The sequence below is a fragment of the Populus trichocarpa genome, chromosome 10, assembly GCF_000002775.5.
Source record: "Populus trichocarpa isolate Nisqually-1 chromosome 10, P.trichocarpa_v4.1, whole genome shotgun sequence".
NCBI classification, from domain to species: Eukaryota; Viridiplantae; Streptophyta; class Magnoliopsida; order Malpighiales; family Salicaceae; genus Populus; species Populus trichocarpa.
Window position 1 is genome coordinate 21,082,748 of NC_037294.2, and position 12,592 is coordinate 21,095,339.

General features: G+C 35.5%; 3 protein-coding genes across 8 annotated transcripts; 1 reads left to right on the forward strand and 2 right to left on the reverse strand.

The window, feature by feature from the left end:
• Positions 1 to 953: 953 nt before the first annotated feature.
• LOC7463453 (uncharacterized) lies at positions 954 to 2,677 on the reverse strand. Of its 2 annotated transcripts, none has more exons than XM_024609474.2 (2): positions 2,451 to 2,677; positions 954 to 1,929 (listed from the first exon to the last, which is right to left on the reverse strand). In XM_024609474.2, exon 2 carries the CDS (start codon positions 1,927 to 1,929, stop codon positions 1,123 to 1,125), a length of 807 nt encoding a protein of 268 aa, XP_024465242.1. In that variant the 5' UTR covers positions 2,451 to 2,677; the 3' UTR covers positions 954 to 1,122. The 2 variants fall into 2 exon arrangements, with proteins under 2 accessions (XP_024465242.1, XP_024465241.1); XM_024609473.2 differs by having other exon boundaries at positions 954 to 1,957.
• Positions 2,678 to 3,647: 970 nt separating this feature from the next.
• LOC7463454 (U11/U12 small nuclear ribonucleoprotein 31 kDa protein) lies at positions 3,648 to 10,767 on the forward strand. Of its 5 annotated transcripts, none has more exons than XR_008060205.1 (5): positions 3,944 to 5,294; positions 7,043 to 7,176; positions 7,298 to 8,182; positions 8,960 to 10,095; positions 10,439 to 10,767. XR_008060205.1 is itself a non-coding variant. In XM_052456029.1 (4 exons), the coding sequence occupies exon 3, from the start codon at positions 7,421 to 7,423 to the stop codon at positions 8,159 to 8,161; it is 741 nt and encodes a 246-aa protein (XP_052311989.1). In that variant the 5' UTR covers positions 3,648 to 3,868; positions 7,043 to 7,176; positions 7,298 to 7,420; the 3' UTR covers positions 8,162 to 8,182; positions 10,439 to 10,767. The 5 variants fall into 5 exon arrangements, 3 of the variants coding, with proteins under 3 accessions (XP_052311989.1, XP_052311988.1, XP_052311987.1); XR_008060204.1 differs by having other exon boundaries at positions 3,949 to 5,294; positions 8,523 to 10,095; XM_052456029.1 differs by lacking the exons at positions 3,944 to 5,294; positions 8,960 to 10,095 and adding an exon at positions 3,648 to 3,868.
• A 143-nt stretch (positions 10,768 to 10,910) lies between these two features.
• On the reverse strand, positions 10,911 to 12,569 carry LOC7468440 (uncharacterized). Its single transcript, XM_052456030.1, has 3 exons — positions 11,483 to 12,569; positions 11,243 to 11,326; positions 10,911 to 11,148 (listed from the first exon to the last, which is right to left on the reverse strand). The coding sequence occupies exons 1-3, from the start codon at positions 11,652 to 11,654 to the stop codon at positions 11,099 to 11,101; spliced, it is 306 nt and encodes a 101-aa protein (XP_052311990.1). The 5' UTR covers positions 11,655 to 12,569; the 3' UTR covers positions 10,911 to 11,098.
• Positions 12,570 to 12,592: the final 23 nt, after the last annotated feature.

A 12,592-nucleotide genomic window follows, 5' to 3' on the forward strand; every position in this document is an offset into this window, starting at 1 on the left:
CGTTGAATGTATTTCAGTTGAAAAAAAAACATGTATGGCGATGAAAAGATTATTTTTTTTTTATTTATTTATTGAGCTTCCTTATAGCATGTTCTAAAAAAACAGTTGAAGGAAACAAAACGCATGCAATTATTTATCTTATATTTTTTAAATTAAATAAATGAACTGTTTAGGCGTTGAATCAGATGAATGATGTATTGATTAATCCTTACTTGAGAGGATGATAACCATAATATTTTTAATAATTTTGATTTTAGTATCCCATTTCAATCTTTGGATGATAATGATTTCAGATAGCACAATATAAGCATTGTTTTGCTTAGTGGATCGACTCGGGAAATCTATGATATGAAATCTAATCTAAGTTGAGTAAAAAAGAATATAGCCATTGACATGATCAACTCCACTGTTAATTTGTTTATAATAGCATATTTAGAGATGGTTTAGCAATCTATTTATATCGAGTAGAGCTGGCTGGTTATTATCATGGTCTTGCTTTCAAGATCAGGCAATCTATTTATATCGAGTAGAGCTGGCTGGTTATTATCATGGTCTTGCTTTCAAGATCAGGTAAAAAGGGAGAAAAGTGTTGATTCAAGTGTATAGAACAAATGGGAAGAACCTCTCAAGATTCCCCCACCCCCCTCCTTTTGCCAAATGACAAGCAGCTCCAGTTTTGCATGAAATATTTGTTCTAAAAACTTGAAATTTGCAACTTATGACTCAGGCCTGACACTTGTAAAGCCACACAACTGAAGCGCCAAATCTGGACATCAATGCTGAACATCAACATCTCAAGGGTGCTTTCAAGACTGCTAGGCTTGATCAATGACCAAGATCCTATTTGGAATAAATGAGAGCTGGAGAGTACCTACGGGCTAATGTCCAAAATATTTACAATTTTGGAAATGTTAGTTTGTGCCATGGGTTGCTGGAACCAGAAACGCAAAAGCTATGCGAAACCAACAAAATATCAGAAATTTTTTACTAAGATCAACCTACTGCATAAGATCATTTCAGAGATCAGGAGAGCAAAAGCAACAGATTTTTTGGGAAGCAATGGCATCGAACATCATGTTAGAAGAAGACGAAGGAAAATAAAAAAAGGAAAATCCGCCAGAATCATTTGCCCTCCTGCAGTTTATCTAGGTTGTCAGCAGTCCCTCCCAACCACTCCTCTAGCTTGGCTTCCTTATCAGCCTTGAAGTCATCGAAGTTCTCTGTTAACAACAATATATTATGACGTGGCAAGTTCACACCAAATTGATCCTCTTCTTCATCTAATTGTTGTCCACCAGCAGTCGGACTTGACAAGGGCAATTCATCAGCTTCCACATCAGGCAGAGACGAGCCAGTGCTAGTGACCGATTGTGATGAAGTAGGACAAGACAGTAGTTTTTCTGCCTGGTTTGTGGTTGATTCTTTCGAATCAAGTGGTGGCCACTTGAAATTGCTTGCCTTTTCTTTGGCAGTCTTAAATACAGTTGAAAAGTAATTGCTCGTCCTTTTGCCATCCTTCTCGGCATCATCTCCATTACGACCCCAAGTGCCAAGTCCCAGTGAGCTGGTTCTTCCCATCTGAAAACCTGAAACTGGGCTATTAATTAATCCTCTTCTTGGTTGTTTAGCTGACATTGTTGCTAAAGATTTCCTGATGTCTCTAATCATCTCATCAGCAACAGGGAAACCACATTCTTTCATTGACTTCACCATGGTGATACAATCCTCCAAGTCTTCAGTGTGCAGATTTGTTGCACGTGACTTCTCCACAACATTATTCTTGAGCCTAATGACATTCGGAATTGCATTTTGAGCATGCTGCTGAACATAGAAGAGCCCTACTGAGGGTTCATTTGCCACGTACTTAATCATCTCAGCCAAGCTTTCAGTTATCTCCACAAAGCCATCGACCGTGGAGAATCCATGCATCTTGTCAAAGGCCAATGGCAGCTCATCACTGGTTTTGTCAAAAATTACAAATCCAAGTGCTATTCAATGTGGAGAAACAAAGAATTCGAGTGGGATCTACTAATACAAATTATACAATAATAGCAAATCGTTCTCTAACATATTCTTTGACCATCGAAGATCAATTTCCCAATTGCTTTCCCCCTCCCTTCACTTAATTTTTTTCCATCCCATCTAACAACTACTTTATCAAATAATTTACTTATTTCAGCAGAGTTGATGTTTTCCCTGCATTCAATTGCATATTACAGTTCATTTTCAGTTGAGAAAATAAAATCCCATGATTATCTCACTGAACAGTTTCCAGACAACATTTTCTAGGAAACAGTGCACAAACAATAAGAAAATCGAAATTAAACCAAATATCAGGCATTTAAATCCTAGCCCACTTAAGAAAATCACCACAAAAGAAGCAAAACTCAGTTCTCATAACATCGAAGTATAACACATCGCAAAAAAAAGGAAGAAGGAAAATCACTTACAGGAAGACCTAGAAAGCGAAAAACAATTACAATTTCAGGTACTTGCTAGGTGAAGCTCAATCTTTCCAACTTTTCTTGTAGATTCAGAGATGATTTAGGCCAGATGGCAGCTTTGCTTAAAATATGCAGAAGATTTGAACCTTTTAGGGTTTGATTTCTTGTATGGCGTAGGTAAAAGTGGAAACAGATAATCAATCTTTCTGTTTATTACCACCGCTGACGGCATAAAGAAACAAGAGTTTTATGTTTCTTTGACAAAAACATGTTAATTTAATGTTATTTCAAAATAAGTATATTTTTAAAAAAATATTTTAAAATAATAATTATCATACTTTCATAATAATATCTTTTTAAAATTAACTTTTTTTATATATGAAGATTGATAATTTAAACTACTCGAAAAAATACAAGATTATTAATTAATTTTTTTTATCATTATAAACTCTTTTATAATTCATTGAGATGATAATAATATAATTGAATACCACTAGTTTATTATCTAGACAAATATTAAAATGATATTAAACTCGTAATGAATAAATATATATTACAAAAATAAATAAGATATTTTAATTTTTTATTTAATTTTACAATTGAATTGATTTTTTTTTTTGAAACAAATTCAATAGCTAGTCTGAAATTTGAGTCATATTTTGGTTATAACATTTCAAACAAATAAATTGAGCTAGCAATTACAAGATTTGAATGCTATTATATCGTACTTAAAAAAAGTTTTAGAGTTAATTGCATTTGGTTTCTTGAGTTATTAATTTGATTTGAATCCAAAAAAAATACGAGAAAAAGTCCTCTAAATGCAAAAATTCAAGCGTGGTTGAAATGTATAAAATGAGAAATCCAAAAAAAAAAAAAAAAACTAGAAATGCAAGCTTACCCCAAAAATTTCGTGACCATTACAAAAGGAAAACAAATTAGTGGATGATATTTTTTTCCCCTACGAGTATCTCTCCAGCTATATGTTAGTTAGCGCTTTAATTTTTTATATAGTACCACGCAAAGGAGAAAAGCATGGTCGTTAAAACTTATAAAATTATCTGATTTTATGAGTCAAAATATATAAATAGTATAAAATCAGGATTAAAATTTAAAAATTAGTAAAATTAATCAAACCCGATACTTAAAAACGGGTCAACTCGGAAAAAACATTAAAAACGTAACGTTTTTACAAGTTAACCAAAACTTTCAACAAATGCAGGATTTTGAAATGCCCTCTGTCCTCTGACTCAGCACAACAGTCTCTTTCTTCCATCCTCTTGAAACGCTCTCTCTCCCGATCGAAAGACCTCCTACAGTCCTATCGATTCCGCTCTCTCCAAATTCATCTCCTCAGTGGCTTAGTCTTTCCTCCTCATTTCATCGACTTTGATTTTCGTGATTTCTTACCCAATCGATTTCATCAGGTATATTTCTAAAATATCGTGTTTATTTTAGTTTTTTTTTGTGTGTTTAATTTTTGTCGATTATTATGCGTTATCCTTAATTTTTTCTTATCGAAACTGGAGTGGAGCCTTTATATTTTACATCATTTTTTCTTGTTCTGTTTCTGTTTTTCTGTTTTTATATTTTTTTCCTGCTTCTATTTTTTTCCTACTTTTATTTTTTGATCAGTATTTAGAAAAATTATATTAAGTTATAATTTTATTTTATTTTATTTCAGTTCTTTTTTCTTAATTAATTTTTTTTACTATGCTTCGATTAAGTTAAAAAACATCAGAGCTGGAAATGGAAGAGAAGTTATAACTAAATTATCACTGTTTTGAATTAATAGCCTCTGTTTTTAGAAGTGCTTCTATTGAATGAATATAAGTATATAACCATATTTCACTTGATAGTTCTTGAACTGTGAATTAAAACCAAAAAAAGGTGTGAATGGAAGAATATTTGAATACGGGAATGGAGCTTGAATTAAGAATGAGTGTGGAAAAGAGGGAGGACTTGTACAGGTGGGAGGAGTTATGGCACATATTCATTCTCAAGGGTCGGTTGTGTTCGGGTAACCATCGCTGCTGGTGCTTTCGTTTCCCTATTAGTTTAGCAATATGCTTAATATAGAATAAAATACCAGTTTTCTGTGTTGATAAGATAACGTTTTTTTTTTGTTCAATCTATGCATCTATGCTTAATATAGAATAAAATACAGTGCTTTGTGATTCAGAAAAGCTATTGTTATATGTAATTACACAACTAAACAATAACTTAAGATATTTCTTATTCATTGTGTTTATGAATTATATCTTATAATTTTTTTGTGTTGGGGTTTAGATGGGTGTTAGTAAATTAAATTAAATTAAATTTTTTAGGGTTTGAAAATGTGAAAGTAATTAATTCACTTTTATAATTTTTTTATGTATAAAAAACAATACCCCCTAAAATTCTTAGTTCTGCCCAAGGTTATTAAAAACACGTTTTGACTCGTAAAAGCGTACGATTTTACGAGTCAAAACATATAAAACATGTGAAATCAGGTTAAAAACCTGAAAACCAGTAAAATTGAATCAAACTCGGTCAAACTTGTACAAAATCGGTCCAACTCGTTAAAATCTGTAAAACCGACCGATTGCACGAGTTTGCTTAAAAAATTAAAAGTCTTCTGACTCTGCTCCCTGCTGACTCCACTCCATCTCCTGATTTCATTGCGCCCGACACCGACACTCCACCCACCCTTTTCTCCTTTCCCTTTTCCCCTTTCCTGGTTTCCCCAAATCTCAAATTCTCAAAATCTCAAGTCTCAGCCCTAACAAATTAATATCAGCATTCAGCACATTCAGGAGCGTAGAATCTCAAGTCTCGACTCTCCACTCACCAGCAGCGCAAATATATAACCAGGTTTGCTTGTTAGATTCTCATCTTTTCTGTCATGTTTTATTATGCAGAAGAGGGCATGTCTTTTTTCTGGCTGTATACAGTGTTTTTGTTGTTAATGGTCATATGACTCCTATCATTTGTAAAACATCACGCCAGCATCTCTGGCAAATACAGTGTTGTTGTTGTTGTTAATCGTCTCTATCTGTTGTTTTATATGACAAATAATCTTAAAAAAATCCCATTAGTAACTTGCGTTCTGCTATATTACATTATCCCTTTCCATTGAATTATCTGTTTAGCACAAAGTTTGTACAAAGGAGGAAAATTAGGAATATGAAAAAGTTATGTAATTTAGCAGTGGTACTGCAGTGCTCATAAGATTTTAATCTTTCATTGCTAGACGCTTCAAGTTCTCTCAGTTCATCCAAAACCATCTGCCTATTTCTGCACTCTATGCTACAAAAGCCTTGATCAACCCTGCAATCACATATATTCAACAACAGTTTTTAGAAATCTTGCATGAAAGATTTAATTACAAAATACAATCTCATATGAAACTAGTCCAGCTGACATGGCTATCTAATTAATTAGTATATACCTTCTTAATCAGGGTTATGTAATTTAGCAGAAAGGTAGAAAGATTCCAAAATAAGCTTTTAGCAGCTGGATGCATGGATCCCTTTTTATAGCTGACACTGATAAGATGATCACCAGGATAACTGGATAACATAGCATAGCATAGCAAAAGCAATAGCTTTTAGTTTGCGTGTTCAAGTTGAGCTCCTGCTGCTGCTGACCTAGAATCAAACCAGTGTGTGTGTGTTTTGACTAGCTAGGGTTGTCTTCTCTATAAGCATATAAGCATATTTTCCCCCCAGATTAGAACACCCTTCCATCTTAAGGCTTCTTAGGCAATGTTTATTAGCAACAAAACGACCCAGTTCATCACTGCATAGAAAAATCAGAAATTTGATCCAATTAGCAGTCATTTCTCAACAGTCTTTCATCACATAAAATTTAATTGGGCGAGGTGAGGAACAAGAAATTATATGATGCAGACCCTAGCCAGCAAATATGCTATTTGAAAAACTGGGAAACAGAACAAAGATACTGATTATATTCCTAAACAATCAGAGGGTCCCATTTTATCAGTTGTTTCATGCTTATATTTCGTTGTTGTTTAGCTATGTGTTTCATGCAAAACCGTCACACACTTTCAGGACTAAACTTCTATTGAAAATTACTGAACAATTAGAACTATGATGTTAGGCAGTTTGTGATGTGCGGCTTTACATAATTATATCAACAGGTAAAACAAAATGTTATTAATTAAGAGCATCTTTCTATCCAATCCACTTGCTATCCAATCCACTTGGACTTGTTCATCTTTAGAATCTGAATAAAGACCGGTGACCTGGAAAGAAACGAAAACAATTTTAACCCACATGACTGGATCTTGCAATTTAGTTAAATTTCATTTTTATTTTAATTGTGTTATATTATTATATATTACTTGACTGGATCTTGCAAATTAATCAAAATATTTTACTTGTGATTTTACGATTTTGGTTAAAATATTTTACTTACGATTTTACGATTCGAGTTTACGATCTGAGTTTATATTGTATGTTCCGTGTCGTGTCAAAAAAGCGTTTTTGACAACCTTGTAGGAAATAATAGCAGTGTTTGATTTTGACTGTGTCAGAGAAAATTGCATGATAGTTGACTGATTTTTTTCTTTTCCTTTTATTAATATCTATCTGTTTTAGGGATTGAGTCTTTATCAAGAGCCAAAAGAAAAACAAAGGGCCTTGCTGGGATGAGCAACGTGTCAAACTGTTGTTAAAGCAAAAGGATTAAGATTGGAATTTTTTATGGGTTGCCCATTCCTCCTGACAAAGCAGTAAGTCGTTTATTCTTTTATTTATTTCGTGGTGTTTTTGTAGAAGTAAGTATAATGCAAGTGTTTTACCATGTTTATTGACAAATGACAACTTTTCTTCGGTTGGAGTTTTGGTTTGTAGGTAGATTTCATATTTACAATCCAAGAAAAAGCCCACTCCAGGCAAAGTATTTATTTCTCGAGACCAATAGGCAAAAGCAAAAAAAAAAAAAAAAACACTAACAACAGCTAGGAAGTCAAAAAAATGGGGAAGAAGCAAAAACGCAACAGTGACAGTGACGAAGATGAAATATTTTACCACCGCTACTCCTCCGCCACCACATCATCACAACACCCACCTTCCTCCACCAAACCCCACGGCGGATCCGGCGGTTTAGCACCATCAAAATCAACCCTGTACGTATCCAATTTGGACTTCTCCCTTACAAACTCAGACCTCCACACACTCTTCTCCACCTTCGGCAAAGTAGCACGTGTAACTGTCTTAAAAGACCGAACAACACGGAAATCGCGCGGTGTCGCATTCATCCAATTCGTATCTCGCAGCGACGCGGTCACCGCCGTTGAACAGATGGACAAGAAGATTCTCAATGGGAGAACTCTGTCGGCGTCGATTGCGGCAGATAATGGTAGAGCGACGGAGTTTATTAAGAAGAGGGTTTATAAGGATAAGAGTAAGTGTTATGAGTGTGGAGAAGATGGACATTTGAGTTATGAGTGTCCGAGGAATCGATTGGGGATTAGAGAGAGGCCTGTGGTGAAGAGAGGGAGGGGAGGCGGTGGTGGAGGAGGTGGCGGCGGCGGAAGGGGCGGGGGAGATTGGGAGGAGGAGGAAGAAGAGGGCGAGTTTGAGGAGGAGAAGTGGGCTGCGGCGGTGGATGGAGGGGTGGAGGAGAGGTTGTTGAAGGGGGGAGAGGTGGAGAAAAAGAAGGTGAAGGTTAAGAAAGCTAGTTACTTCAGTGATGAGAGTGATGAAGAGGAGTGATTTCTGGGATTCTTTTTGGAGGTAATGTTGATTTTCTTGTTATTAAAGTATGAGTTTTGATCATGTTGGTGAAAAAATTTGGAATAAGTTTTGAGTTTCTAAGATTTGTCTATATATTTTTGATGTGATGTTTAGTGAATGTGTTGCTCTTCCTTCTGGTCATTAGGGCCTGTTTTGGTTTGCTTGAGTTTGCATTTAAGTTGGTTGTACAGTTCCTATGATGATTGGCATGTTTTGCTTTGTTTGAGTTTGGGTTTTTCAGTTATGTTAATTTGTTTTAATGGAAGATTGGGTGTTTGTTGGATTGTGTAATTGATTTGATGTTTGATTAATATGTAATCTTCCTGTTTTTTTGTTTCAGTTACCATGTTTTGGTGAGGGAGGGAAGGAGGTTATAGCATGTTATTACTGATACTGGAGATTATCTTCTTAGAGTTTAAAAAGAACACTGGCTAGTGTTAGTGAAAAACAGAGGATTCAATTTGATCATCTGTGATTGATATGGCATTTGTTGCGTCTTAGGTTTTTTTGTTATGACTTGTGGATGACAGTTGTGTTCTGTTTTTTTGATGGAGGAGCATCTTTATGCTGGTTAGTGTTACTGAAACTATTTTTGAGATTGATGTTCTTGGATTGTGAGGGAAATGCTGGTGAATCAGCTGTGACATTTGCTCATCTGATATTCCATGGATAGATGTTCATTTTGATAACATTAGCTTCCAAGACATTTAGCAAGCAGGGAGAAAAAGTTTCCCCCTGTTTTTGTGACTGAATTGATGGTTTCTGCTCTTTGCTTAGAGCTTTCTACCAACTTTCTTGTCTGGCGAGAGGTTGGGGGTGGTTCGTTCTTGCTGCAAAGTTAGAAGAGCTGAAGCCCAGAGAGGAAACCAAGAAATATGTACTTGTCACGTTAAACATGAGAATTGACTGTGAGATAGAAGTAAATTTGTTTTTTTACTCTTTTATTTTTGTCAAGAAATATGTATTTGTAACACATGGAGTGCGAAGATCAGTATAAAGACTTCCTAGATTTTTTCACCAGTGCCCACGACCTTTTGTTGCTTGTACAGAGCTTGAAAATATTTTATAGCAATTGCAGCTACTTGCATGGTTCAGGAAAATATTCCTTTGGAAGTGAAGTAAATATGTATCGTTTGTTGAGTCATTAGCATTTGCATTTAGAGGAACAAACTTTGAATCTTCGTCATTTAACTCACTGGGAATTCCTGCGTGGGACAAGCGAAGAACTTTCATTCAAACGTTACTATGAAGATGTAAACCTGAACTGTGTTGGGCTTGTATGATATGCACAAGATGCCTTCGCATATTCGAGATATCAATAATCTTCTATGAAGATTTAAAGAGCTGGGAAGGTATCTTGGGCTGGCCTTTGTAGTCATTTATCTGGGCTCTAATATGGGCTGTGTTCCTGGTGAGTGGGAGATTATTATCCTACCAGGCTTTGTTGAGTTCGGCCTCTCTCAAATAAACCCAATTTACTTTTGAAATATCTACCGCAGAACTTGGCTGTCGTCAGCATTGCACCCGTTTGTGCAACCTGTCTAGAGGATTTGTAATCTGGGCCACACATATACAGGGAGAGTTCAAATGCTCTGAACCGTACAAACATGCACACAGTATTTGTAACTGCTTTTGAGCATGCGAATCATGCTCTTGTGTGAAAATTGTGAAGTTAGTTTGTCTTGTTCCTTTGGAGTTTAGAGAGTCTATAAATATCCGGTGGTTGGTTCGAGACAAAGCCTGTGGTAAAGGCAAAGCCTGTTGAAGCCTCAAAGTCAAGAGTGTGTTGTGTGTGAAAATTGGAGGGAACTAAAGAGATGTCACTGTTTGTTTTGGTGCCGATTTTTGTTTAGTTTCTTTTACTTGATTCTTCTCCAACATGCAACTAAACGAATATCATGTCTTGGCCGAATGTGAGGATTGGAGGGAATTAAACAAGATTGCTTTGTTCTCTTTTTACTGTTTAATTTCCTCCAATATCTCATGTCTGACCACCTCTTCATTTATAATTCTCGGATATGTTTTCATCTATGGTTCTTGGATGCGATCTTGTTTCTTTTTCAGTGTGTGAGGATTGGATTAAACTGAACAGATTAAAATTGTTCCATGCTTTTTGTTTGGTTTCATAAAAAATTTCCTACCCTGCCTCATGCACAACCTAGGTTGCAAAGACTTTGGGATTTATGGTAGCTGAGACTCGTTTAGAATACTTTTTTTTTTTTATCAAAGCTTTTGACCAACTCTCTTATTTGGCAGGTCAGAGGCGATCGTTTTTCAGATCAATAGTCGTTAGCATTCCGAGAGGAGCCACCTTGGCTGCAGCCAGAATTGTGAAGAGTGTATATCTTGTCGAAGCTCAAAGGGAGAGTCTTGTGTTGAATTTCTTCCATCGGAGGGGAGAATTGCAAATTTACTTCCAGTTGGAGTCTTGTCGTTGATCACACATATAGTTGAATTCTGTATGTCTGATTTATCAGCAATATTGATACAGACATGATATATGAGAATGTACTGTGAAATATGTATCTGTAATGCATTGAATAGAAAGATCAGTATAAACTTTTAGATTTCAGTTTTGTGTGTAATCTTGCTAGTACTCAACCTCGCTTCCATGGTTTGTGCAGTAACGGGATTTGCTATGATAAAGCTTTGGAAGCAGGGTTCGGCTCCTGCTTCTTTTACTTGTTGATAATGATATTTCTCTCACCCTGAAAAAAACATTATCCATTCTGTAATATATGAAGTGATGTAGATAGCAGGTTTCAATACAGTAATAAATATTCTGAGAAAAAAAGAATTCTTCCAACTGATGCAGGCAGCTGTGACTACTTTTCTGATAAATCACAATCAATGAGAACTAGATTGTCCTGGAAACTCCAAAAACTACAGTCTCATCGAGAAAGTAATCTCAAGCCTTCAAATATCTGTTTTCCTTTCGCTTATGTTGAGATAGGTTGATCTGCCGTCTGCACAGGAAATTATATTATATTCGTTGGTGAGAACTGAGAAGATGCAGGATGTTTGCTTAGGAGTTTACTGAAATCAGCAAGATCAGCTTACCAGCCAGAATTCTTTCTATTAATTCTTGTAGTGGTTTATCAGCACTGTTTGGAACAAGAGCTGCAAATACAGCTGGTTGTAGTCCTGCATATATCCAAAAGGACAGGTTTACGCTTGTTGAATAATTCGTAAACTTAAAATTTTCATCTATTAACTAACTAGGAATTCCTGCAGGTGACAAGTGAAAAACTCAACTGAAGCAATACTAATTAGTAAACTTTGAAAGGGAGCCAAGGAAACCTTCAGCAGATGCTCTTGATGGGTGCTTAAGCTCCATGTGATGGCCAGCATCTCTTATTGATAGAGAAGAAACTGGTGATATCTTTGAGGTTGGGTTTGATGAAACCGAAGGAAGCAAAAGATCATGAGAGTTTAAACAATGGTTGGTTGAGAATTTAACAGCAAAAGCCATGAGAGCAATCACTTCTTTTCCTGGTCTTTCGGGAGTTAACTGTTCACATACTCCGTTGCTCTATGTTCTTGATAAAAGTAGCTAACGAAGGTTTGCATCTTTTCCAGTGTTACTGTTCCTTCCAACGTGTCCAACAGTAACTCGCCACTTCAAATTATGCTAATAGGTTTATGATGCGGGGTTCTAAGAGATTTTTGTGGACGCCATGGGAGACCTAGTTCTAATTTAATTGATATGTATATATGTGCTTCCTAAACATCATTATTAAATTCGCCCCAATTTGATGAGTCAATCCAATGCCCACTAATTTATAATTTGATTCAGTTCCAGATAAAACCTAACTATTTTAACTCCAAGACATTAAACAAATTCACTGTTACTAATATAACTCAGATATATATTTTTTTAAAATCAAAATTGTTTAAAACAATATTATTTCATTAAAAAAAACACTAAAACAACTTTGTTTTGAAATAAACTTGAATTAACCCAATGACCAAAAAATTAATCTGACCAGTATTGAAACAAGTTAGATTAGAGTGAATAAAAAATGTTACTATGAAATTACATGGTTCAGTTAAGTTAAATCTTATCCTCAAATAACAGGAAAACGATGGCCCGACATTCAGTACAAGGATCGATTTTTGCCCTAAAAAAATCATTATGTTACCTTAAAAAAAAGGTTTTTCATGCTTTGCATGGAAATAATCTCGCAACTGCAGTGAACAACCACATGGTCCCATATGGTAAGGTGGTAATCTGCAAAAACTGGCATCTTTGTCCTCTAAATATCGGGCTGAAGGAAAACTGTCAAGTACAAGCTGGCCAAAAGTGTGCGCCTCTGTAGGTAGTTGTGGACAAATGCTGCAGTCTCATGTTGATATATCCGGATAGCATGCTGTTAGATGCTAAAATTAAACAAACAGATATTTGCAATG